We start from the raw sequence: 26,666 nt of genomic DNA, 5'->3' as shown, positions 1-26,666 counted from the left end.
GGCGAAAAACAATCTGGGGATGGAGCCGATGCCCATGCGCATCCAAAGGAGGAGTCACCTATCCCGTGACTTCCGAAGACTTTTCTACAACAAAACAAACTGCAAACATCTGGGCCCAACACTAGGTGGCCATCTATGCATAGTGTGTAACTCTGCAGCTCTACATGCCAAGAACAGATGCATACTGGTAAGTAGCATTTTCCTTTTCCCCTAAGGCTTACCTTGTTGGTGTTTTGCATAACATGCGTATGCGTATTAAAATAAAAAACAAACATATGTATGCCTACTCGGACGTAGGCTAATGTGATGAGGAGTACAGTTCTGCTAACATCTGCCTAATGCTTCCATGCCTATTGTTGCATTTATGTTCATAGCTATGCCTAACCTAAGGTTTTCATTCCAGGCCTCCTGTTAATGTGATTTATGCAAATGTACGCTTGCCTAAGGTTATGCCTCCAGGCTCATATATGTTATGCCTGATGTTACGCATTATGGGTTTTCATGCCTAGTGCCTTTATGCTACTGTTGCCTAATGCTCTTTCCTTCTTTAGGCCAACCTGATTTCTACCATGCTAATGTTATGAGGCTACATGTTCATGCTTACTTGGTTTATGCCAATATGATGTTGCTCAGGGCATGGTCTTGCCAGAATTTGCTGGCTGTTGCACATTTATTGATGGACTCTACATTTACTGATTATACCTTGTGATGGTTCTGGCAGCGGCCCGATTGGCCCTGCCTTGTAAATAGTCCCCTGTGAGTTGGTAAGTATGGAAGATATGCACTGGTGTCCTGCATTCTAATGTGTTTTTATAATCCACCAGTTATTTTCATGTAACCTGGTGTGGAGTCTCTTTTTGTAGTGTGCCTTGTGTGTCGCCTGTGTGTGCTTCGCGGATGCTTTACACATTTCCTCCGGAGTTTGGCCCTCCCGCTCTGCACCACGCTACCCGTTTCTAACACAGCCTGTGTACTGAAGGGGTTCCCATGATAGGATGGGGAGCGAACTGCACATGCTGCTTGTGTACTGAAGGGGTTGCCATGACAGGAGGGGAAGTGAACTGTAACATGCATCCTGTGTACTGAAGGCGTTCCCATGACAGGATGGAGAGCGAACTGCACACGAGCCTGTGTAGTGAAGGTGTTCCCATCTGTGTACTGAAGGGGTTCCCATGACACAATGGGAAGTGAACTGTAACACGCAGCCTGTGTACTGAAGGTGTGTGAACTGCACATGCAGCCTTTGTACTGAAGGCGTTCCCAGGACAGGATGGAGAATGAACTGCACACGCAGCCTGTGTACTGAAGAGGTTCCCATGACAGGATTGAGAGCAAACTGCACACGCAGCCTGTGTACTGAAGGGGTTCCCATGACAGGATCGAGAGCAAACTGCACACGCAGCCTGTGTACTGAAGGGGTTCCCATGACAGGATCGAGAGCAAACTGCACACGCAGCCTGTGTACTGAAGGGGTTCCCATGACAGGATCGAGAGCAAAGTGCACACGCAGCCTGTGTACTGAAGGGGTTCCCATGACAGAATGGGGAGCAAATGCACACGCAGCCTGTGTACTGAAGGGGTTCCCATGACAGGATGGGGAGCGAACTGCACACGCAGCCTGTGTACTGAAGTAGTTCCCATGACTGGATGCAAAGTAAACTGCACATGCAGCCTGTGTACTGAAGGGGTTCCCAGGACAGGATGGAGTGTCCTGGACATGCAGCCTGTGTACTGAAGGAGTACCCATGATAGGATGGGGAGCGAACTGCACACGCAGCCTGTGTACTGAAGTGGTTTCCATGACCGGATGGACAATGTACTGCACAAGGAGCCTGTTTACTGAAGGTATGTGTACTCCATACGCAGCCTGTGTATTGAAGGGGTTCCCATGACAGGATTGAGAGTGAACTGCACACGCAGCCTGTGTACTGAAGGAGTTACCATGACAGGATGGAGGGCAAACTTCACACGCATCCTGTGTACTGACGGGGTTCCCATGACAGGATAGAGTGTGTCCTGCACATGCAGCCTGTGCACTGATAGGTTCCTGTGACAAGATGGAGAGTGAACTGCACATGCAGCCTGTGTACTGAACGGGTCCCCAGAATAGGATGGAGAGCGAACTGCACACGCAGCCTGGGAACTGAGAGTTAACTGAACAGGATGGAGAGCGAACTCACACTTGTGAAATACACATGCTGCCTGTTTTCTGAAGGTGTTCCCAGTACAGGATGGAGAATGAGCTGCGCACGCAGCCTCTTTACTATGGTATAAACTGGACAATATCGGGAGCCATGTAGCCTATTTACCCTGGGCGTTCCCAGGACAGGATGGTGAATACACGTTGACTGTACAGTTTACTATGTCTGTTCCTTTTTCAAAATGGAGAGTGAACTGTACATATGGCCTATTTACAGGGAACTGTACATGCGTTTAATAAGAATGTGCCAAGAGCAGGACAGATGGGGCGCTGCTTACTCAAGCCATTTACCATTGAGTTTTCTGTGACATGATGTATGGTGAGCTATACACCACACACCACACCACACGCACACACACCCCACACACACACTTGTTCTGTTCCTACCCCGAGCATTTGTTCTTTGTCCGCTTTCAGTAGTAGATTGTCCACCAGTGTCATGAATTTTACATCAAGACAAATTAAAATGTTTGATGAGCCCCCCATCCAGCTAATTACAGCCTGCCTGCAAGTGCGGATCTTTAAGTCGTTTGAAGATGCTTTTAGCAACTTTCTTCTTTCGACTTTTAAGGTATCGTAAACACACATCAAGTGGCAAATGGATTCTATACGATAGCCACATAGACGACAATTTTCAACTTGGTGTTTGCTTTTCCAGGTAGGTAACAAATCCTTTGAGTTGTGATCACCTAATCGGTACACCATAAGCTTCTTTTTTAATGTTAGTCGAAAGTGGGCCGCTAAGTAGGCTTGCTGTTTTGGCTATGTATATGAATGTATTACCGCCCAGGCGTGGTGATGTTTGATCAATTTTCTTTTGTCTTCCAGGAAGGATAATTTTGTGGCCATGGCATTGCACTAGCACACACAACCACACACACACAACCACACACAAAACCACAACCACACACACAACCACAACCACACACACAACCACACACACAATCACACACACACACAACCACAACCACACACCCACAAGCGCACACACAAAACCACAAGCACACACACAACCACACACACACAACCACAACCACACAGAACCACACACACACACAACCACACACAACCACACACACTATCACACACCCACACACAACCACACCCACACACAACCACACAACCACACACACAAACACACACACATACAACCACGACCACTCACAAACACACACAACCACACGCACAACTGCAAAGAAAAATGTTATGAAAAATTGACTCTTTTAAAAATTATGATTCCACCAGAATCCGAGTCCTCCACAACACCCTGTTTTTATTGGCTGTCAGCTGTGAAAAGGAGACCAATATTGACCCTATTTCTTTTTTATTATTCTGTATCCTCGGTTCAATTCTGGGGTGCTTTTTTAACTTTTCTCTAGTTCATTGCGAAGCGAATCTTACTGTTACTAATTCAAATTGTGTTAGCTTTGGCTTATTTGCAATGCAAACTTTATCTCAAAAAGTTGCTGTAACAAGCTGCAAGTCCGCTACGGAAGCCCATTCATTTGCTAATTATTTTCCACATAAGGTTGCAAGACCATAAAGTGGAGTATCAAAACAACTAAGAGAGGGAGGATAGAGGTTTCTAATACATAGAATCTACCTCCAGTCAGACTGTATACAAACAATGAGATTCTATCCTGTTTTTCTTATTTTTAATTTTACTGTGATCAGTGAAAAAGCTGTTCCCTAGAAATGTAAGGGAGAAGCACTGTGTTTTTAAAATACCCCTCACACACTAATCCCATAGTGTCATGCTTCATCATAGGGGTAAGCAGTCCCCACTGCTTTACTCATCAGGACCTAAATACGATCCCTACTACACTCTGGGATACTGATGTGGATATATGGTTTGCCTATTATCTCACGTTGACTGATCGCAAAAATAGGCTGGTCAGTTTGGATAAAGGGGGTGATTGACCCCTAACAGCTTTTTCACTGATCACAGTAAAATTAAAAATAAGAAAAACAGGATAGAATCTCATTGTTTGTATACATAAAGTGGAGGATTCAGGATTTTGAATAGTTTCTTGTTTGAAGATGTTACTCTCTCCTGCGCACCCCACTCCTGTACTAAGGTTAAGAGTGTCCTGGCACCTGCCTTTCAGAGGCTCTTGCATCCACCCAAGTCTGGCTTGGCACTGGTGCGTCCCAGCATGGCACACACCGGGTGATGATCTCTGCACCTCCTTCTAGACCACAGCTCACTACTGTTTGCAGTCTGCCACTCACCCCTCACCTCTCACCTCCCTGGCACTCACCCTTCACCCTCAGGCCTGGCAGTCACTCCTCGCACCTGGCACTCACCCTTCTCCCTCTCTGGCACTCAGCATTGACTCTGCGTGACACTCAACTGTCACCTCCCTGACACTCACCCATGTCCCTCCTGGCATTCACTACTTGCCCCCTTGGCACTCATCCTTCCCCTCCATGGCACGAGCCCTTCATCCCCCTGGCCTGGCAGCTACCCTTCACCCCTTGCACTCAACCTTCCCCTCCATGGCACTCACCCTTGACCATTCTGACTCTTACGTCTCACCTCCATGGCACTCAACCTTCATCTCCCTGGCACTCACCCTTAATCCCCCTGACCTGGCACTCAACCTTCAATTCCGTGGCACTAGCCCTTCACCTCCTGGCCTGGCAGCTACCCCTCACCCCTGGCACTCATACTTCCCTCCTCTCGGCACTCACCCTTCCCCTCTCTGGCACTCACCCTTGACCCTCCTGACTCTTATGTCTCATCTCCCTGGCACTCACTTCTCACCTCTCTGGCACTCACCCTTCACCCCCATGGCCTGACAGTCACCCTTGTCCCTCCTGGCATTCACTCCTCACCTCCCTGCCCACTCACCCTTGACCCTCCTGGTACTAGCCCGGTTTCCCCCAAGAACAAAAAATAACAAGCATTGGCATAGCCAATAGGTCTCGCCTTTGGGACCTTATAAGTGTTTAGCCACGCAACAGTTGATGTTGTTGCACCAAGGATATTGTGCTGCATAACTAAATACTTAGAAGGTCCCAAAAGTGAGACCTTTTGGCTATGCCAATGCTTGTTTCATTTAACATGTACCAGAATACCCATCCTGGTAGTACATTTGAAGCTTTTTCGGCTACTAAATCTAACCCTACACTTGAAATGTATTTAGGGGAGGTGTAACCCCTGATGGCTAAAACCCTGTACATAAAATTGAGATTAGGTACTTTATTGTTAGCGCCTTTCCATTCTGAATGGTCATTGGACACACCAGATCACATCATGGCCATTTTGTCTACTGGTGGAAGAGTTGGAGATTCACATTTTATTTTTTTGCCTTCTCTATCAGAAACTCGGGTTTAAGTGGCTGATGCCCTTGATGAAGAATATTGATGTAAAAAAATTATCAGAGAAATTGTTTCTTACTCCGTGAACTACAATTTTAATTTTACCAAAACCATTTTGCAAAACACCTTAAGAAGATATCTATTAAGCTATTAGAACGATAATTTAGTGGGTCTTTTTGTCATCCTTTTTTAGACCTATACAATTTCTGCTCCAAGACTCGGAGCCCCTTTTAATATTTCATTTGGGATAGCTAGAATATAGTCTCAAGATCTCTGGATCATGGTCTTACAAGTCTGCAAGTATATTTCTTAGCCTGGAGCTTTACCACTTTAAAAACTGCTCAGAGCAGAGTTGACATACTCAATGCTAAATTCAGTGTCATAATCACTTTGAATTGAATTGCAGGGAAGAGATTGAAATTCACCCTTATCAGCCAGCCCACTTTGTATTGAGAAATGTTCTATCCAATAATGTGGCATTAGCTATGCACCTTACATATGCATCCGGTGCATTCCTGGCTTAATGGAATGAGAAATAGAGCCATGCGATCAAATGTGCCAAAATACTCAGGTTTTTTTAGCCTTTATGGCACAAAGAAGTTTTATCTATTGTTCCTGGACCCTTTGATCTTTTTTCTGTATTATGATTTTAAATTGTCTCGTGCCAAGGCTATGTTATCTCTATTTTTTTTATCTAGTAGTGAATAGGAGCTTGTCTTTCTTAATCTTGCAGCTCTTATCATGTTAGGGATGAGTAGTTCTTGGTATATGTCTCAGTTTTAGCAAACACGATTTAGAAAAATACTTGGACAATACATAAAATAATGAAACATGTGTGCCTAGTTAGAAAGGATCACGTGCAGGGAGATCCATATTTTGTTCCAAAAGTGATACAATATATTTATACTTTACTGGTAGTAAATCTGCTATCGCACTTCATCTGCCTTTGATCATTTTCTGATAATTGTTCAGATACCACAGTATGGCCCACGTCTAGTTTGTTAAAATAATCACCCTTGATAATAAGTTTCAGGGTCTCGTGATGGCTATCTGGCTTTTCGAGATCATCATGCCTACAGTATGGCGCCAGTCAGATACATTAACTATTACATATGAGGCCCTCAGGAAGCCTAGACTAGCCTAGCTCCCGACCACAGCAAGGCGGGTCATTTTCGACCCTTGACGATAAACAGGAGGCCCGAGGTGGGAGTGGAGCCTCAAGACTCAACACATTAAGCACTCTCGATATCTGACCCTGTAATGCTTGCCATGAAAGTTCATCATTAAGGCCTCATGTAGACCCCACGAGGCCTGGATCCACCATACTACAGTAAGGCTGGACCTGCTTGACCCCGACAATTAACAGGCCGTCCCAAGACAGGAGATGAGCCCTGAGACGCAACATAGCACGACCCACAGTGCCTGACCCCGTAATGGCCGCCATTCTCCCTAACATTCAAAATAAATAAATAAATAAAGTTCCCACCAGCAAAGACAGCCTCCAGGGCCCCGCAAGTTGACTGCTCCCGATCCCCAGCGCACAGAAGTACAGGACTGAAGCGACACTGCAAGGGCCACCCTGAGAACACTAAAGTGCCTGACACCATGATGGCCACCCTATGTTGAATGCACCGAGCTTTCCTGATTACCCATGAGGATGTACCAGATTGCCTCAAATTCGGTTAAGTCACACCTCTGCTGAAAAAGCCAGGACTAGATACTGAAGATTTGAATAACTTTAGACCCGTCTTGAACTTACCTCTTTTGTCCAAAATCATGGAAAGATGTGTACTTCCTCAAGTGACTCAACACTTGGATAACATCAACCTTCTAAATCCCCATCAATCGGGCTTCAGTAAAGGCTGCAGCACCGAAACCGCAATCCTCAATGTCATAGATGATCTACACAAGTCACTTGACTCGGACCAATGCTGCCTTCTCATCCTCCTGGACCTATCTGCTGCATTTGATACAGTCGATCACAAGCTTCTCCTCAACGTTCTACAAAAAAGGGCTGATCTTGAAGCGACGGTCCTCCTCTGGTTCTCATCCTTCCTCTACAACCGATCACAAAGAATACAAATTAAAAAATTCGAATCAGACCTCCACCTCGTTACTAGGGGTGTTCCACAAGGGTCAGTGCTCTCCCCTCATCTTTTCAATATTTACATCGAACCCCTCACCTCTCTACTGAGGAAATCCAACATCCCTTTCCACCTATATGCTGTTGACACGCAGTTATATCTAGAAACCACCTCCATTGAGGACCTTCAGAGACTCAACGCCAAGCTCAGAGTGGTGCAACATTGGCTCACAAGTAACCACCTGAAACTCAATCAAGAGAAAACGGAAATACTCCTCATCTCCAACAAAGACGAAAACCCCCAAATTGCAGAACGGCTCAAAGCTATCGACGCCCTCAATGGCAACATCACACTGGTGGATTCTGTAAAAATCTCTAGGTATCACCCTAGACCCTAAACTGGACATGAAAAAACTCATTACACGATCCGCTACAAGCGCCTTTCTTAATTTGAAACTACTGTACAAAATAAAACCCTTCCTCCCACCCAAGGACCTTCAACAAGCCACCCAAGCACTGGCGCTCTCCAGAATCGACTACGGGATTGCAGCTCTAACTGGCACTGCAAAATCCCACCTCGCCCCCCTGAAAACAACCTTCAATGCAGCAGCCAGAATGGTCACCGGAACTAAGATATTCGAACACATCTCTCCTGCACTCAGAGAACTTAAATGGGTCCCAATTGAGTTACGAGCCAGCTTCAGAACTGCCTGCCTCACGCACATAGCCCTCCACACAGGCAAACCAGAATACCTAGCCGCCAAACTCAAAAGGGCCGGCCAGTCCAGGAACCTCAGGAGCTCCAATACTCTACTACTCATCCCACTGAAAACTCTCAAACAAAAAACGGCGACCAGATCGTTTGCTGGAAATGCTCCCAAAATCTGGAACTCCATCCCTCCACACATCAGAGCGATCCCCTTGTTTCTAAAATTCAAAAACCTGCTTAAAGTCCTCTTCCTTGATCGTTCTCAAGCGAGCAGATGGGAGCTAAGGAAGTACATTAACCGGCACCCCTTCTAACTTTAACTAGGTGACCAATGTCACTGATTCGGATCTAGAAAACTTTTTAGAGACTCGTATTGTTGGAACAAGAAAACTCTTTGGATACTCGACCCAAGGAATGTGGATTATCATGTTACATAACTAAGTCACCTCCGATGACACTCTGCTTTTATCTTCCTGTGTAATATGACAGAACCATAATATGCTCAGACGTTTTTGGGAGTTTTTTGATACGGTGATAATTGCTCTATGACTCTGTAAAGGAACGTATATTGTATTCGTTGTTTGCATGTTCAGGTACCATTTACTACTTATATGTCCGATTCGCTATGTTTCTCTATATTCTCTGTACTGCCCATTTGCACATAAGTTACTTGCTGTGAAGCGCTCTGATGCCCTCGGGTTCACCCAGCGGTATATAAAACTCCTAAATAATAATAATTACATAGTTTATAGGTTACTACCAAAGGCCCATTTTGAATGTTGGCTTACTTGGTCTATCTGAAGAAGTTTTTCCATTACATTTTCGTAAACCATGTGATAGTGCTAATGTGCCATTTGTAAATACATTATATCAAATTGCCTGGTTTTGGCCAGTTGAGCTATACTCGGTTCTGCCGCCTTGTCTCTTCCTGGATTAATAACAACATGATGATCGGTTCATCTGTAACATTAAGATCACCTGCTTCCATAGTTCTATTATTTGAAGATAGCAAATCGAGTTTCTTCAGGTTTAGAGAACCCTTGGTTTTTCTAAATGTGTACATGTGAAATAATATTAATTTATTACCATTAGGGGATCTAATAATGAAACACTATAGGCCAGTGTAAATGTATTTCATATCATAGTTTGGTAATAGTTTGACCATATGGCAAGTCCACCAGACGGAGGGCCTAATTTATGACCATAAGCGTCAATGCGCTAGTTAACAAAACCATCTCGAAATATAGATGAAACAGCCCAAGTCTCCTGAAATATTCATAAGTATCTATGAGCTCCAGCCAGTCTGGGCCATTAATCTTTGAAAGATATAAGGCATTATCTTTAGAGCTGAGTCAGTGGTAGCTGAAGGAGTCAAATTGTGCATACGGGTAGTAGCTATGCTGATGCATGGCAGTCAATCAGTGGCTCCCAAATAATAACCACTGTCAGCCCTTAACGATTGAGTGTCTGATTTATACTTAAACTCCTCTTCTGAGCAATAGGCTTACAACAAATAACTCCAGCGTAAGTATTGATAAGGCAGATTTCAGTTGAATGTTGGTATTGTTGGTTCTACGGGCATCTAGTGACAGCAACCACTTCCTCAGGCCTGTGTCAGCAAGGTTTACGATAATGTTGCCCAAAGGGTCAGAATCACGAGAAGCTTGTTTCACAGAAACAATATCTGATCTGATTATCAAAAAGCCATCCCTGTTGTTGTTAATTTAATGTACATCTTTATTAGTAAGCGATTTCCTATTCTCTTGTGTCGGAGGCCAGCTTAGGCACCCCCACCATATATTTACGCCGATTAGGTTGGTGACTTTTGCAGCGGTCTGGGGAGTCCGAATTGTGTACCATCCTGGTATTATTCACGTCTCTCCTGCCACGAAGTGTATGCAGTTATTAAAAAATGTTCACCTCTGTTTCTTTGCAATAGGGAGTAGGTATTACAAGATGTTTACACTTGTGCCAGCTTCTCTCGTCACTAGTGAATTCATTTCATTTACATATCCGGTTTTTCATAATATTGTGTTTTATTTGCATATTTCTAAGCTCCTCGTCACTTTCCAAAATCTGAACGCATTGCTTCCTTGTACTTGCCGCATGTGTGGCTGGGTGGGTTCAAGTGCCACACTTTCTCTTATTGAAGAATTGTTACAGCCGGTTTACTAAACTAATACTTTCCTCATGAATCCTGTTTGGGCTCTTGGAAGAATCACTAACAAACGTATACTTCCACTGCCTAAATTGATTCAATTTTGTAACCATGGTATTTGTTTTAGGTTGTATTGCACCTACTGAAGGGTCCTTGCTATTCTTTTATTTATTAAAGTTCTTCTTTGCATTAGTAGCATCAGGACCAACTAATAGATATGCCAGGGCTCGCAGTGGTTGCCTTATTAATAAAGTAGTTGCATTCAGAGAATCCAAGAACACAAGTAAACTTTAGGAAACATGGAGATAAAATTATACAAAATAAAAAATTTTAAAAAAGGTTTAACAAGAAAAAATGCAAATATTACAGCATTGATTTGCTAAACATTAGAGGTAAAAGGACCAAGAACCTAAGTTAGCTTTTTCCTTCAGTTGAAATTGATCATAGTTCGTAAAACAAAATGTGGTTGTGTTTTAAGGAAATAACCAGTAACTCCCATCCCAGCCTCTTTCGGGCACTGACAGGTGCAGACAGACCCCACCTTGCCACGGGCACAGCCGTGCAGCAGAAGACAAGCATGCTTTTATCCTCCCAAGGCGTTGGGAGAGGACTCCTTCCTCCAAGTGCCCTCAAGGAATTCAGGGAGTTGACCCTCAATTGGGCCTTGCCCAAAGACTATAATAACCCTGTTAGGTGTTGGTGTGAGTACCTAGGTCTACTCCAGTAGTTCTCTAACAATAGATACCCATTTCTCTTTGTGAACCAGCAATATCCAGGTTTGCATGTGTCTATAGTGGGTTGCATTTACTCCGTACTTTGCTGCCAGTGAACCTCCATTGTTGGTGTGATTAGTTGGGGCTTAGGAGGGTCTTTAGGAGATGTCTCTTTACTTTAGAGGTGGCAGTGGCTTCCCAAAATTTGATTTCATGTAAAATGCCTGGCGAGTTCTGTGACTAGCTAATTGTTCATTTTCAAATTTTCCTCATACTTCACATATAAATGTAGCTAAATACAGAGGCAGTTCCCTTAAAACTACCTCTGCACATTAGCATGTCACCCTCAATTGCATGTACACAGTTCCAGTGCACATAGGTCGCAGGTACCCAGGAAATGGAAAATGCCATTTTGCCTTTCTGTGAATACTGTTACACTACACTTCATTGGTTCCTATGAGCCACTTTGCAGGGGGCTTCTGCTGTCCTTCCATTCATAAATGTCATGGTTGCCATGTCCCTGCTGGCCCTTAAATTAGGAGTGTGAAATCAGCATTGATGTCCTAGTTCCTCCAAGTAGACAGTGTGCATAATAGTCCCCAGCCTGCATTGCTCCTTCTCCTGTGAAACTCCTGCACCAAGTCAGGATTCTTATTGTGAAAGATGAGGTTTAGCAGGCCATGTGTGTGCATAAAACTAAGTATTGGAGATGCAAACCGATCTAGCTATACCTGCCACATCCCATAACCTGCCTTCAAGTACACATTTTGGATGTGCCAGTGCACATGCGTAGATTTTGTGACTCATAGGCTTGACATTTTGCATTATTTTGCAAATTAATTTTCTGACTTTGCACATATGCAAAATGACTTTTTTAAAGACCTGAGCCAGTACATATAAAGGCAAGAGTTTTGGGAATTGTGGACAAACGGATAACGAATCTAGGATTGTGAATATTCCTCACAGCAGGCTTGTTGCATTTTAGTTGTATGTAACAGAACAGTATCTGGTCTTTTAGTTAGCCAAGATCTTTCATGCATTAACTCCTGGTACAGGGCAAAGATTGTTTTGTGCATGGAGGTAACTAAACTATTTCATAATATGAATGCATATTAATGGTCGTCTTTTTTCTTTAGGTCTGGATTTTCTTTCATTATTGTCAGCTGACCCTCAGGTAAGACATTTCAGTTGATAACAAAATTCACACCTCTGTGTATGTTTTTTCCATTATACTTATAAAAGATGTCACAGTCCTAAGTAATTTAATATGTCGAGATGCAGCTCAGTTTAATTTCTCTGTAATTAAATACCTTACTGTGATCTGTATTTAATATAGTTACATTGCAGATTTTTAGATTTTGTTAGGTCAGACGTTAGCCAACACAATTTCTTTAAAAAAAAAAGAAAGTATATAGATATATGTAACACATTCCTACATGGGCTTTCAGTCCTCCGTCTTCATCCATTAGTCTGCATGCAGCACGGTGTATAGGGTCAGCCAACTTCTGTCATTGTTTTCACTCACTCACTGTGAGTGACCACATTCAGCTCCTGGACAATGTGAACATCTGCACAAAAACTAGCCCATACCTTTTCTTATTTATATATATATATATATATATATATATATATATATATATATATATATATTCACTGAAAATAATCTTGGTTATAGACCATATATAGTTAGGGATTAGCATTTAAAAAACCCTATTTTATTTGCACAAAACCATTGAAATTCCATATATAGTTAGTTGCACTAACTATATATCGCGGACCCGCAATCCACTGCTGATGATGTCACATATTACATCATTCATGACATGGTCAGTGACATCACTGATGACATCACTGATGACATCTCAAATGACATCACTGATGACAACACCCAGTGACACCCAGTGACTGTATGTTTCTGTAAAGTTAAAATATGTCTTACATATTGAAGAATGAGTGGATGTATAAGTGTCTGGATGAAGGATTTAGTAGGTGCATGACTGACTGTATGAGAGAATGATTAAATGTGTCTCACTGAGTGCATGGGTTAGTGATTAAAGTGTCTTAATTTGGCAATCATTATTTATGTTCTTCTGTAAACTGCTGCATGTTTAAATCAGTAGCTATATCAGTAACTATATGGGTTATTGAATGGTTGCCCAAGTATTTGTATGGGAGACTGAGTATGTGTGTGGGTGGTTGGGAGGTGTATAACTCTGTGCATAGATGTGTGAGCAGTTGATTCCCTAGGTGTATGGGTTCAAAAGTGCATGTAGAAACAGCTGTATGGACAGTTGACTGTGTGCATGAGTATATTGGTGAGTGAATGGATATCTCAGTTCTACATGTCAAAGTAAGTACATATGTAAAACACACTCCATGTGAGAGTTGACATATATAAATAACTGAACATAAGAGCCAGTGAATGTGAGAGTGGCTGTATGAATCATTGTGAACTTGTATCAAGGATTGTATAAGAGAGTAAATATGTGTTAGTATATGTTTGAATAAGTAAGGTGTGTATAACTGTATAGTTGAGGAAATGGAGATGTGATTGATTCTTTGCATGACTGACTAGGTGTGTGAGTAACTCCATGGATGTGTGACAGTCTGTGAGTGCCTGTTTACACTGAGTGTATCTAAGGTTATATTAGAGTCTGAAGATGTATTATCACATAAATGATATCATCAGTGATGTAATCAGTAATGTCAAATGAGATGTCAGTGATGTCATCAGTGATGTCATTTGAGATGTCATCAGTGATGTCATCAGTGATGTCATTTGAGATGTCATCAGTGATGTCATCAGTGATGTCACTGACCATGTCATGAATGATGTAATATGTGACCTCATTAGCAGTGGATTGCGGGTCCGCGATATATAGTTAGTGCAACTAACTATATATGGAATTTCAATGGTTTTGTGCAAATAAAATAAGGTTTTTTAAATGCTAATCCCTAACTATATATGGTCTATAACCTATGGTTTTTTCAGTGAATTTTCAAGGTTTTGTAAATGCAAATTCCTAACTATATATGGTCTATAACCTATGGTTTTTTCTGTGAATTTCATTGGTTTTTTAAAAGCTAATATCTATAGCTGTAAAATATATTCTTTATTAAGTGACGTATCACGTAGCCCGTGAGACGCCTCATGATGCATCGCATAACCGTGACGTATCGTCTCTGCAGCGCAAACCAAACCCAAAACGTAAGCGCGCCAGAACACGCTTAAAGATATATATATTTTTTTTTAACCTTAATTAGACAAAATCCACACGTGCACATATCACAAACGTTCAAAAAACACAATATGTCGGACTCCCGTTACGCTGCCGGTTAGCTGCCCGGTTAACGTACCAGGAAGCACCTTTACCGCGAAAAATCGCAATTTTTTTTTTCACCCCCCAGGGAACTTTAATAGCCCCCTTATCAATCCTAGGGGTTCAGGAGGGGTCTGCCTTACCCCTTTCATTCATTTACACCTTTTTTTTTTCCACCTCTTGTCTCTCGATCCCACAGAGAGACAAGATGGCGGCCGCTCCAGACTGTTTACAATGATAACAGCCAATCAGCTTCTCCTCAGACTCCCGTTACACTGCCGGTTAGCTTCCCGGTTAGCTGCCCGGTTCGCGTACCAAGACGCGTCTCTACGGCGAAAAAATTGGATTTTTTTTTTTTTTTTTTTGCCCCCGCGTGGCTTTATAATATCCCCTCATCAATCCTAGGGGGTCAGAAGGGGTCTACCTTGCCCTCTTTCCTTCATTTCCCCCTTTGTTTTGGCCTCCTCTTGTCTCTCGATCCTACCGAGAGACAAGATGGCGGCCGCTCCGGACTGTTTACAATGTTGACAGCCAATCAGCTACTCCTCAGACTCCTGTTACACTGCCGGTTAGCTTCCCGGTTAGCTGCCCGGTTAGCTGCCCGGTTCGCGTACCAAGACGTGTCTCTACGGCGAAAAAATCGGATTTTTTTTTTTTTTTTTTTTTGGGCCCGGCGTGGCTCTATAATATCCCCCTCATCAATCCTAGGGGGTCAGAAGGGGTCTACCTTGCCCCCTTTCCTTCATTTCCCCCTTTGTTTTGGCCTCCTCTTGTCTCTCGATCCTACCGAGAGACAAGATGGCGGCCGCTCCGGACTGTTTAGAATGTTGACAGACACCGGAGAGCCAATCAGCTTCGCTTCGCAAAGTTCCGATACGCGAAAAGTTCGCGAACCGGAGCGCTGCCCGGAGCGCTGTTACAGATATATATCTTGTTTTAAACGTTAATTTCTCAAAATTCACTGAAGCACATATATTGAGACCTAGCAAAGGCACATCGGGCTAACAGTCCCTACAATTTTGCCAAGTTTCGTGGAAATCCATTCAGCCGTTCGGGCTAAAAGTGAGGCCAACCGCCCTATGGAAATTAACATGGGAAAAACGCGTTTTGGGACCCCCCTTTTTTCTCGGCCTCCCCTTGACGAACCCCCCCAAATTTTCAAGGGCTGCTCAGAAACAAAATGTGCCATTTTCCTGAAAATTTCAGCCAATTCCGTCCACAAACGCCAAAGTTATTAGGCATAGAATTTTCAAAAGTTCCATAGAGAAAAAATCCTAACTATATATACCTACTGGCTATCGCCAGTAGGTTATATATATGTATATATATATATATATATATATACATATTCTTCTCTTTTCTTTGGCAAGGGCATGGCAGCTTCCACAACAGTTCTATCTGGCTACTCACATGTCTTCATGTTGAGCACATATCTAAATATTTGTTCCAACAAAAGCCATTATAAAGTGGCCACCTGTGCGTGGATGAGGCACTATCGACCTTGGAACTCAAACAACTTGTAAATGCCCCCACCCATGTTAAGGGTCACACGCTCGACCTGTTCTGGACCACCCATCCATCTGCCAGCCTGACGAATATCAGTCCCTGTGCCTGGTCTGACCATTTTCTGTTCAAGGGCCTGATCCCGCTCAGGGGTCAAGGAGCCCATCCACCCCCCCAGCACCCCTCCCCCCCCAAGTGGAAAGTGCTGCGTAGATGGAATAAAATAAAAGAAGGTTACCTTGTCGGAACCCTGCGTAAATCAGCCCCAATGAGGCTAGGTCAGGGAACTCAAGACCAGGAAAACTAGTCCCTCTCACTCAGACTGAGTAATGCCATCGACACAGTAGCTCCTGCACGTAGAGAAAGAGTAAGGAACAAAGGTAAAGGGGCCCCCTGGTTCAATGAGGCTTTAAGAGGAAAGAAACAAACCCTGCGCCAGCTTGAGAGAACCTGGCGTAAAGCATATGACCCAGAGGCTCTGTCTGAATATAAACATGCGCTTGTAACCTACAAAAAGCCATTATTGCCAGGAAAGCAGAATATTACGAATCTAGGATCCTGCCTGCCGACAACAAACAGAAAGAGACCTTCCGGATTTTAAATGATCTGAGGCAGTCACAGGAACAGAAACCCCTGGTCTGCCCGGAAGACTGCAACAAGTTCTAGTCCTACTTTCTCAACAAAGTCAATGACCTTTTGACGGATATTCACCACACTCCCGCCGTCCACTGTCTCCCGGTGGCTGACCCCACTCACCTATGGCAAGCCCCTCACTGTCTTCCCAAAGCTCAACCATGACTCTTTGAGCCTCTTAATGAAACACGTTAAATCAGGGTCCCCATCGAACCCCTGCCCCCCTAGGTTGTTTCGAATGGCACTCCCTAGAATAGAAAGCAAGGTCCTCAACTTGCTTAATTGGTCACTTAAAACCTGCCGGGTCCTGTCCAACTTCAAGGAAGCTAAAGTCATCCCCTTGCTGAAAAAACCAGGGGCGGATACAAAGAACCTCAAAACTTTAGGCCTATCTCCAAGCTCCCTTTTCTGGCTAAAGTGCTGGAACAGCATGTGCTGAAAGCCTTATCACATCACATAGAGGGAAATCAGCTACTTCAAATGAAGCAGGCCGTTTTCAGGGCCCTCCACAGCACAGACCTGGTGATGCTGGCAGTGACGGATGAACTCAGGATCAGGGCCGACAACAAGAAGCCAGGAGCTCTCATCCTGCTAGACCTGTCCGCAGCATTCGACACTGTCAACCACGGCCAACTCCTGTCACGGATCTCCGAGTTAGGCATTCATGGGACGGCATTCCAGTGGCTCTTATCCTTCCTGTCAGATCGATCCCAAAGGATTCAATTGGCTGATCAGACGTCCGACACTGGCAAATTAACGTGCGGGGTCCCCCAGGGTTTTGCGCTTTCCCCCCTTCTTTTCAATGTCTATCTTCAGCCTTTGGTGGCCGCACTGACCCGTATGGAGTGCCAAGTCTTCAATTATGCGAATAATACTCAAATCATCATCCAGATCGATAATTCCCCCCTCGGCCCACGGAGGGATGCAGAACATCAACCGTCAACCGGTTTACAGCTAACTCTCTCAAAATCAACCCTGATAAAACAGATAAATCGGATATTACCCCTGGTGTGGCCTCTTCTGGCCACAAGAGCTCGGCACTATTCCCAAGCCAGCCCAGGTCGTGAAAAGCCCGGGCATAAAAATTGACGCCAAGCTCCTGTGTCTCACCAGGCATCCTCCGTGGTGGGAACATTTGTGGGCCTGCTAAGACAGTTACGAAGACTTGCCCCTCTCATATCTTTCGCGGCACTCCGGATGGTAGTATTGGCCATGATCGTGCCCTGATTAGATTACGGAAAATTCCTTGTACATTGGTCTCCCGGAGACACTACTAATGAAACTCCATATAATCATGAATGATGCTGCCAGACAAATCTTTAGGCTCCCAAGGCGGGCGCACTACTGCAGCAGCTGCACTGGCTTCCGTTCAAGCAGAGAACCAGGTTCAGGGCTATGTATAGCCCACAAAGCTATCCACGGACAGGCCCCAGCTTATATTAAGGATCGGCTGGTAAATTAGGTGCCAGGGTGGTCCCTCCGCTCCTCAGACACTGGCCTGCTGGCCCTGCCCCCGCTTTAATACTTCATCCAAAGGGGGTAGAGCTTGTTCCACAATGATCCCTCCACTCTGGAACAAGTTTTCGTCAAGAACCCATCCTCCTCCTATTCAGGAAGAAACTAAAAACTCTCCTTTTTATTGAAGCCTGGGGCACAGCCTAAACCAAGTTTCTAGACACATTCCCATAGAAGGGCCTAGATTGGGCTCTCTCTCGTAGCGCTTCGAGACCTGGCGGTGATAATGCACTTTAGAAATCCCAATTACCAATGGCAATAACAATTGGCAGGTATGGGCAGCCATTTTGAATGACTTTGTTGGACTTATCCATTCAAATATGGCATTATTATTTATTTACGAAGGGCTCAGCCACCCCAGGGCCACTTATGGATGGTCATATGCACATTATTTTTTGGCCAACATTTTTTCCAAAATGGCCACCCACCCATGTGCATGCTTGAAGCACATATGGGTGTCCATCTTACAGTGGCATTTGATGGACTTTACAGAAATTCATATGTCAGAACCACTTTCAGAGGGCCCCAGGACAGAAAAAGCTGGGACTGCAGGGCTGGGTTGAGGTATTTTACTCCTGGTGTCCCAAGCCTGACTCACTATTGAAATTGAGTGGTATTTATATAGCGCATGGCTACCCGGAGGCCTCCCAGCGCTTAGAATTAAGAGAGGCAGATGATCACAGCACATTAGGGGAACAGCAGTGTTTTAAGGGATCTGCGAAAGGAGAGATGATTGGGTTCGGCGCGAAGACAGGAAGGGAGGAGGGAGTTTCAGAGTTTAGCGGTGAGTAGAGAAAATTGACGACCACCCCTTCTAGATTTTTTGACTTTGGGAATGGATGCCAAATTAAGGGATTTGGAGCGAAGGGCTCTGTTGGGCTGGTAGTGATGGATGATATTTCTGAGGATGGGGGGACCCAAGTTGTGAAATAATTTATGAGCAATGCAGAGTGATTTAAATTTGATTCTTTCCTTGAAAGGAAGCCAGTGGAGGGATTTGAGCGCTGGTCTTGCAGAATGCATTTTAGGTAAATTAAGCAGTAATCTCGCAGCCCGATTCTGGACGGTCTGGAACCTCGAGATGGTAGCCGCAGTGGTACCCAGATAGAGCGCATTTGCGTAGTCCAATCTGGACAAGACAAGGGCCTGTACCAAGGTCTTTCTTGCCTTGAGTGGTAGAAGTGGGAGGATTTTACGTGAGATTTGAAGAAGACCATAGCAGGTGGCGGCCGTCTTCCGCGCCTGGGGTGTGAAAGATAAGTCGTGATCCAGCAAGACACCCAGGCTCTTGACTTGGGTTTTGGGGGTGGGGGCCGGATCCAGGACAGCGGGACAGATTTCTCTCATATCAAGAGGGGAACGATTTCCTAAAACCATGATTTCACTTTTATCCCCATTTAATTTCAGTAAAGAGTCCCTCATCCAGGAGGCTATTTCCTGAAGGCAGAGATTGAGGCTGGGGGGATTACATTCCTTATTGTTGAACCCAATCACAAGCTGGGTGTCATCAGCGTATGTGACAATATTTACTCTAAAGGGAAGAACTGTTTCAGCAAGGGTATGGGTATGAATATTAAAAAGGGTAGGACTTAAGGAGGACCCTGGGATACTCTACATTGGAGAGGGTTTTTTTTGGAAGATGATTCATTATGGAACACTTGAAATGATCTTTGGAGTATGAGCACCTGAGTCAAGTACCCCTTCTGCACTTGACTTTCAGTGGTAGCTGTGGACGAGCAGTCGAAGGCTGCCTTGGGGCGGCTGGGGTGGCTTTTGGGGAGGACACTGTAGATACACGCTAGTGAACACATCTTATAACTCAAAGTGCACTCAGTAATGCCAATAGATCAATGTCCAGTCAAATACCTGCTTTTATAGAAAGAGAAGTATGTTATTTCTAAGTCTACACTTTCAAAGAAACAACAACATTTGTAAACAACAACACAATCCCCTTGAGGTCGGGGCTCTAGTGTTTATCTGGCAAATCCCTGTCCCAACCTCTACCTTGCAATGTGGTTGGGTTTTATCCCCATTCACTTGTGTGCTCACTAATAGGCCTTTTTAGGAGTCCGCTTTGACTCTTAGGAAATAGGCAAATAGGGAAATAGGAAATAAGTATGTATGGAGCTGCAGCACCTTCAGCAGTGAGTGCCCCGGGGGCCTGACAGGCCTGTTTCAAGCCTTACCCACTCAAGCAACATGGAAGGTTTCAATAGGTACCCCGACCCCGGGCACTAGCATGTTCTGGTCCTGTATGAAAGAACCAGGCTGCATGCCGTACGGCTGCAGCACCTGGCAGGACAGGCTGTCTCCCGAGCAGCGCTGCTGGCCTCGGCAGCAATCGTAGCTGCTCTTAGCTTCTGATGACGCTGTAAGTTCAGTTTTCCCTCATGGCGGGGAGGGGGTTGATCTTTGTGCCCTGAACCAGATTCCAGCGATGAAGTCCTCTTAGCGCCGCGACCAAGCTCATCAATCGACTACAACGCATCCAAAACGCCTCGGCACGACTGATCCTCGATGTACCACGACACAGCCACATCACCCCCCACCTGAGAAACCTGCACTGGCTCCCCGTCAACAAGAGGATATCCTTCAAGCTCCTCATCCACGCACACAAGGCACTCCACAAGACCGGCCCAGCCTACCTCAACAGATGGCTCTCCTTCTACACCCCCAGCCGCCAGCTACGCTCCGCCGACCTCTCACTCGCCACCGTCCCACGCATCTGAATTACTACCACCGGTGGGAGATCCTTCTCCCACCCCGCCTCTAAGACATGGAACACCCTCCCACTGAGCCTACGACAGACCCAAGACCTGCTGACCTTCAGGAGGACACTAAAGACCTGGCTGTTCGATCAGTAGCGGCCCCCACCTCCCCCCCAGCGCCTTAAGACCCTCACGGGTATGTGGTGCGCTTAACAAATGACTGATTGATTGATTAGGTCAGTCAGAGGGCATGTCTCGATGCACAAATTTGAGCTGCAGTTTGCAGCTTCAATTTTCCCGGGCGATAGCCCGAACCTACCAAAACTCCACATGGCAGCCCCTCCTGGCATATGAGGTTACCGCAGTACTTGCTGGCAAGGCGTAGACCTCTCCTATGCAATCACCTATATCCTGGTGGCCCCTCCTGGCATATGGATTCGCCGCTAAGGCTTACACAAGTCTTGCCACTTTGTCGGCACAGTCACTTCTATGGATGCCCCCTCACTGTGGCATACGGGGTCACTGCAACGAGGCAGTATTGGCTTGGCGCTCCCCGCACAGCACTTGCTGCACTGGTCAGTCACGGCGGCCCTCTCCTGGCATACGGGGGTCACCTAATCAATCCTGCACACGGGCTTCGACCCAATCAGTGCAGAGCCGCCTCCTCACACTGGGATTCCTCTCAGTACAGCTCCCCACTGAACCTTGCTCCCTCCAACACTCTCCTCTTACTCATAGCGCACACTGGTCTTGGCACACAGGCAGGGGCTGGTGCTCCAGACTCCAGGGCTGGTGGACTTGGTTTCCCTGGGAGATATCCCCTCACCCAGCAGGGTGATTGGCAGGCCTTGGGCCCTGATATTTGCATCTAAAGGTTAATCCCGGGATCCCAGTCCTACGCTTTGATTCCCTTATCGGCCCCATCTCCTTCCTGAGATGTGTCTAACGCCCCTTCCTTGTGATCTATCACTGAATCAAAGAGCACTCTTTTTAAGTGTACAGGGAGAGTGTCTCTCTTTCTTCCTCCAGTGTGTCCCACCCAGGTCACAGGAATGCAGGTTTGGGCTTGCCAAAATGGAGCCCAGGGTACTCCATGTAATGTACCATTGCAGGCACACTTGCACTCAGTGTACATACACAGCACATATACTGTCCAGTACTGTGACCTCCATGTATTGTGCCACCCCAGGTTCACATACATCCTGCACACACAAGCTCTGTGTGTACTACTCACTTATGTACCCTTTCTGTATTGCGCCATGGTGTGCTCTTTGCAAGCACTCACACTGCCAGCACATGCACTCACTATGCACACTACCTCACCTTCATGTACTTCTAGCAAGCACACGTAACACCCAGAACATGCTTTCAATGTGCATGCACTGCACATGGCTACATCTTTCATGGAATGTATTCCTCACACTCAATACATGTACTAACCTTGCATGTTCTACACACCACAGCTCTATCCCTGTACTGTACCCTTCCCAGGAACATATACATCCAGGGCAGAGTCACCACTCCTGCGCTGTGCAGCACTCAACATCTCACTGATGTAGGAAGTGGGAGAGTTAAGCACACAGCAGCTGAAGTTTTAAAAAGGTGAGTGAGCCTGTAGGCCTCACTCCAGTGACACAGGATAAAAATGACCTGTTCACTACTACTGCTTACTACATGGTATGCTGCCACCACCATGCTAATGCTTCTTGCTGTCTCAGACTATATCAACTGTGGAGAAACTGTGGCCCTGATCCCCCTCAATTACTCTGCTGCGTTTGATTCCATCTCCCACCACACCCTCATCAACAGACTCCACAATGTCTGCATACAGCAAAATCCCCTCAAATGGATTGCCTCTTTTCTTTCAGGATGCACATAAAGCATTTGAATGCCTCCCTTCATCTCCGCACCCAAGGGCGTCATATGCAGCGTACCCCAAGGATCATCTCTCAGCCTCACCCTGTTAAACGTCTACATGAACCCCTCGCAGACATCATCAGATCCCAGGGACTCAACGTAATCTCCTAAGCATACAACACTCAACTAATCCTTTCGCTCACCGAGGACCCCTCCAACGCCAAAACCCAATTTCTGCCACACCATGAGCAATGTAGCCAAACTGTCTCAACCTCAACTCTGACAAAACAGAAGTACTGATCTTTATGAAGAACACCTCTGAATGGGACCACAGCTGGTGGGCAGCAGAACTCTGACCAACACCCACACTGACAGATCATGCACGCAACTTCGGCATCATCCTTGACAGCCAACTGACCATGAAACGACAAGTCAATGCAGTTGCCTCTTCCTGGTTCAACACACTGCGCCTGCTACGCTGAATCTTCAGATGGATCCAATCAACACCAAAAAGTCTGTTTCCCAGGCCCTTGTCACCAGCTGCATTGACTATGGCAATGCTCTCTACACCGGAATTTCCACCTAGGTCCTCAGAAGACTCTCGATCATCCAGAACACTGCAGTCAGACTCATCCTGGACCTCCCCAAATGGACACACATCACCCCTCACTTCAGGAACCTCCACTGGCTCCCCATCAAAAAGCTATGCCAGTTCAAGATCCTCACGCACGCATACAAAGCTCTACACAATCATGGACCATCCTACATCAGCCATCGACTGAACTTCCACCTGCCCGCAAGACATGTGCGATCTGCCTCTCTCGCCCAAGCACACATCCCCCGCATCTGTCACAGCGTGGGGCGCTCCTTCTCCTACATCGCTGCCAAGGCTTGGAATGACCTGCCCCTCCACCACCGAACAGCATCCTCCCATGCGAATTTCAGAAAGAAACTCAAGACATGGCTTTTCGACTGAGATATGGCATACTCAGCACCCTGTCCAGACTTTTTTGATTTTATTTTCTGATAGATACATCTGCCGTGTGGATTCCTCACCTTGTGAATATCCCCCTTGCGCCAGCAACATTCGGAAATTCTTTTTCGTAGCCTCGCGCCGACGTGGATAGGACGTCACAGAGACACGGCTCCGCTCGCGACTCCGCTGACGTCACCAACGCCTATAATAGGCCCACGCCGGCGTGATGACATCAGTTCCCTTTTTTCCGCGTCGTCGACGCTAACGGTTATCGGGAATCTCTGTAGCCTTCTGGTACATTGTTGCCGTTTTGTTGGTTAATTCTGCTTCTCTGTATCCTGTTTCTTCGAAGATGTCATCCAAGAAGACCGGCTTCAAGCCCTGCAGGGAGTGCGGTAAAATGATGTCCATTACCGACCCCCATGAAGACTGCATCTGGTGCTTAAGTTCCGACCATGATGTGGAGGATTGTTCTTCATGTCGGAAGATGAATCCGAAGGCCCTGAGGGAGAGAGAAGCCAAACTTCTGGTTGCTAAGGTGAAAGCTGGAAAGAAGAAGTCGTCGAGGTCTCGTTCTCGAAGGGCGAGGTCGAAGTCCAGGGCGAGGTCGAGATCTGCTTCTCGAGAGAGGTCGTCTTCGAAGTCGGCGTCGGATCATGTTTCGAAGTCGAAGAAGAAGCACAAGAAGAGGAGACATGAGTCCCGACGTCGGTCTGGTAAGCAGTCGGGGTCGAGGTCACCGAAGAAGGTACGTTCGAAGGTGGTTACCCTCGAAGTCTCTGAGCATGAAGGTGAGGCCTCGCCATCTGAGTCGCGTGGGCGATCTCCATCTCTGGCTCCGAATGCTTCTCCGGTTCCGAATCCGGCCCGAGAAGAGGAAGAGGCCCGGGAGGATGTGGATTCCGCGCCTGTCGAAGAGCCGAACCCGATCCCTCTTCAGGACCGGCCTGATGGTTTTCAGCCGCCCTTTCCTGCTCCAGGCCAGGACCCTTCAGCGTTTCTTAACGCAATGTATGGTGTCTTCTCAAGGGCGTGGTACCCCTCTAGTGCACCTTCGGGTCCCACGGGTCCTTTGGCATTCAGCCTGGGAGTTCCTCACTCCTATCCTCCGGCTCCGTTTATGCCTTACATGCCGGCTTCGACGCCGCATTGGCAGTTCCCGGCTCCGCCGAAGTCGTCGACGCCGATTCCGGCGTCGCCTGCTCCTGATCATCCTCGAGGGCATTCTTCTGTGCCGTCGGATTCTGTACCGGTGCCGGTCCCGAATCTGTCGAAGCCGCAGGTGGATCCGGCTGCGAGGCGTGTGAAGGAGAGGTCCAGAAGGGAAGCTCAACGCCTTTTGGAGGAGCAGAGGTACATGGACTCGCAGTCTGATGTTGAAGAAGGTGAACTAGAGGAGAGCTGTTTTGAGGAATTGGCGGATTCAGGGACTCTTGATTTCTCTCCAGAGTGGGAGTTGCCCTCAGGCTCGGGTGCTCCCTCTAAGGATATCCAGCCTTACCATCTGGTTATGAGGAAGGCTGCTGAACTTCTTCAATTGACTCTGCCTACAGTGGAGTTCAAGTCTAATATCCTCACAGAAGTCTTGCATTCTCCGAATTCTGTGGTTGAGCCTTTACTTCCATTCAATGATGCCTTGACTGATCCTATTATGGAAGTGTGGAAGAAACCTTTGTCGGCTCCTGCGGTTTCGAAGAGTGTTGCGAGGAGGTACAGGGCTGCTCCTGAGGACCCGGCTTTTCTGTCTTCACATCCTTCGCCAGAGAGCCTGGTCATTCAGGCTGCCTGTTCAAAGAAGAGTCTTAGTGCCTTTCCTCAGGTTCCTTGTGAGAAGGAAGCAAAGAAACAGGACCAGGTGGCAAAAAAGACCTTTTCATCGGCTAGCATGGCGTTGAAGTCAACTAATGCCACTTGCTTAATGGGAAGGTATGTTCATGCCTTAATGGACTCCTTGCGTATCCTGGCTCCAAACATTCCTGACGCCAACCGAAAGGATTTTGAGGAGGTGATTTGTGACACTCAGGCGGCAGCCCGCCAGGTTATTCAAAGTGGTCTGGACACTGCTGACTCTGTGGCTCGTATTATGGGCAGCGCTGTTGCCACAAGGAGGTCAGCCTGGTTGAAGTCATCTGACTTTTCGGCTGATGTACAGGCGACTCTGCTTGATCTTCCTTTTGATGGCTCAGGTCTCTTTGGGAAAAAGGCGGATGCTGCTGTTGAGAGATTCAAGGATTGCAGAGCAACAGCGAAGTCTTTGGGCCTCCAGATCAGGGGCACTTCTTCCAGCAGAAGGTTCAGGGGCTTTGGTCGCTCCTTTCGGAACTTCCGGCAAGGCCAACAGCAGCAGCAGCAGCAGCAACAGCAGCAACAGCAGAATTCAGTGTACAGATCGTACAGGGGAAAGCAAAGAGCGCGTCCTCGTGGACGTCAGCCCTCCTCTTCCTCCACCTCTTCCAACCCCCCTGCCGCAGAAAAGCAGCCCTAGATCCGTCATTCAGGATCATGTGGGTCCGGTTGGGGGTCGGCTTACCCATTTTCTACAAGATTGGGAATCGGTTACGACAGATCTTTGGGTTCTCAATCTTGTAGAAAATGGGTATGCCCTTCCCTTTCGGGAATTTCCCCCTGTTTACCCTCCTTGTCAAGGTTTTTGCTCCGAGGAACATCTGTCTCTTCTGCAGGAGGAGGTTCTAACTCTGTTACGAAAGGGTGCGATAGAGGTGGTCCCAGAGCAGGAAAGGGGTCAGGGATGCTACTCCCGTTATTTCCTGATCCCCAAAAAGGATGGCAGGCTTCGTCCAATCCTGTATCTCAGGATCTTGAATCTCTATCTGAAGCAGCAGAAATTCAAGATGCTCACCCTTGTTCAGGTTCTTCAAGCGTTGATGGAAGGAGACTGGATGGTGTCGCTCGACTTGCAGGACGCGTATTTCCATATACCCATCCTGAAGTCGCACAGGAAGTATC

The 26,666-nt window shown here is 46.3% G+C and overlaps 1 protein-coding gene across 3 annotated transcripts in view; it reads left to right on the top strand.

Annotated features, from left to right (window-relative positions):
* PIAS2 (protein inhibitor of activated STAT 2) overlaps window positions 1-26,666 on the top strand; it is a 515,220-nt gene that overhangs the window by 466,233 nt on the left and 22,321 nt on the right. For all 3 annotated transcript variants that reach the window (XM_086960351.1, XM_086960352.1, XM_086960354.1), the window contains one exon: window positions 12,324-12,361. In XM_086960351.1, coding sequence (XP_086816477.1) covers window positions 12,324-12,361 — 38 coding nt within the window. The remainder of the gene's footprint in view (window positions 1-12,323; window positions 12,362-26,666) is intronic.

This window comes from Lissotriton vulgaris, chromosome 3_1, assembly GCF_964263255.1.
Source record: "Lissotriton vulgaris chromosome 3_1, aLisVul1.2, whole genome shotgun sequence".
Lineage (NCBI taxonomy): Eukaryota > Metazoa > Chordata > Amphibia > Caudata > Salamandridae > Lissotriton > Lissotriton vulgaris.
Note: the sequence above shows the minus strand (reverse complement) of the source record. Positions and strands in the feature narration are given on the sequence as shown.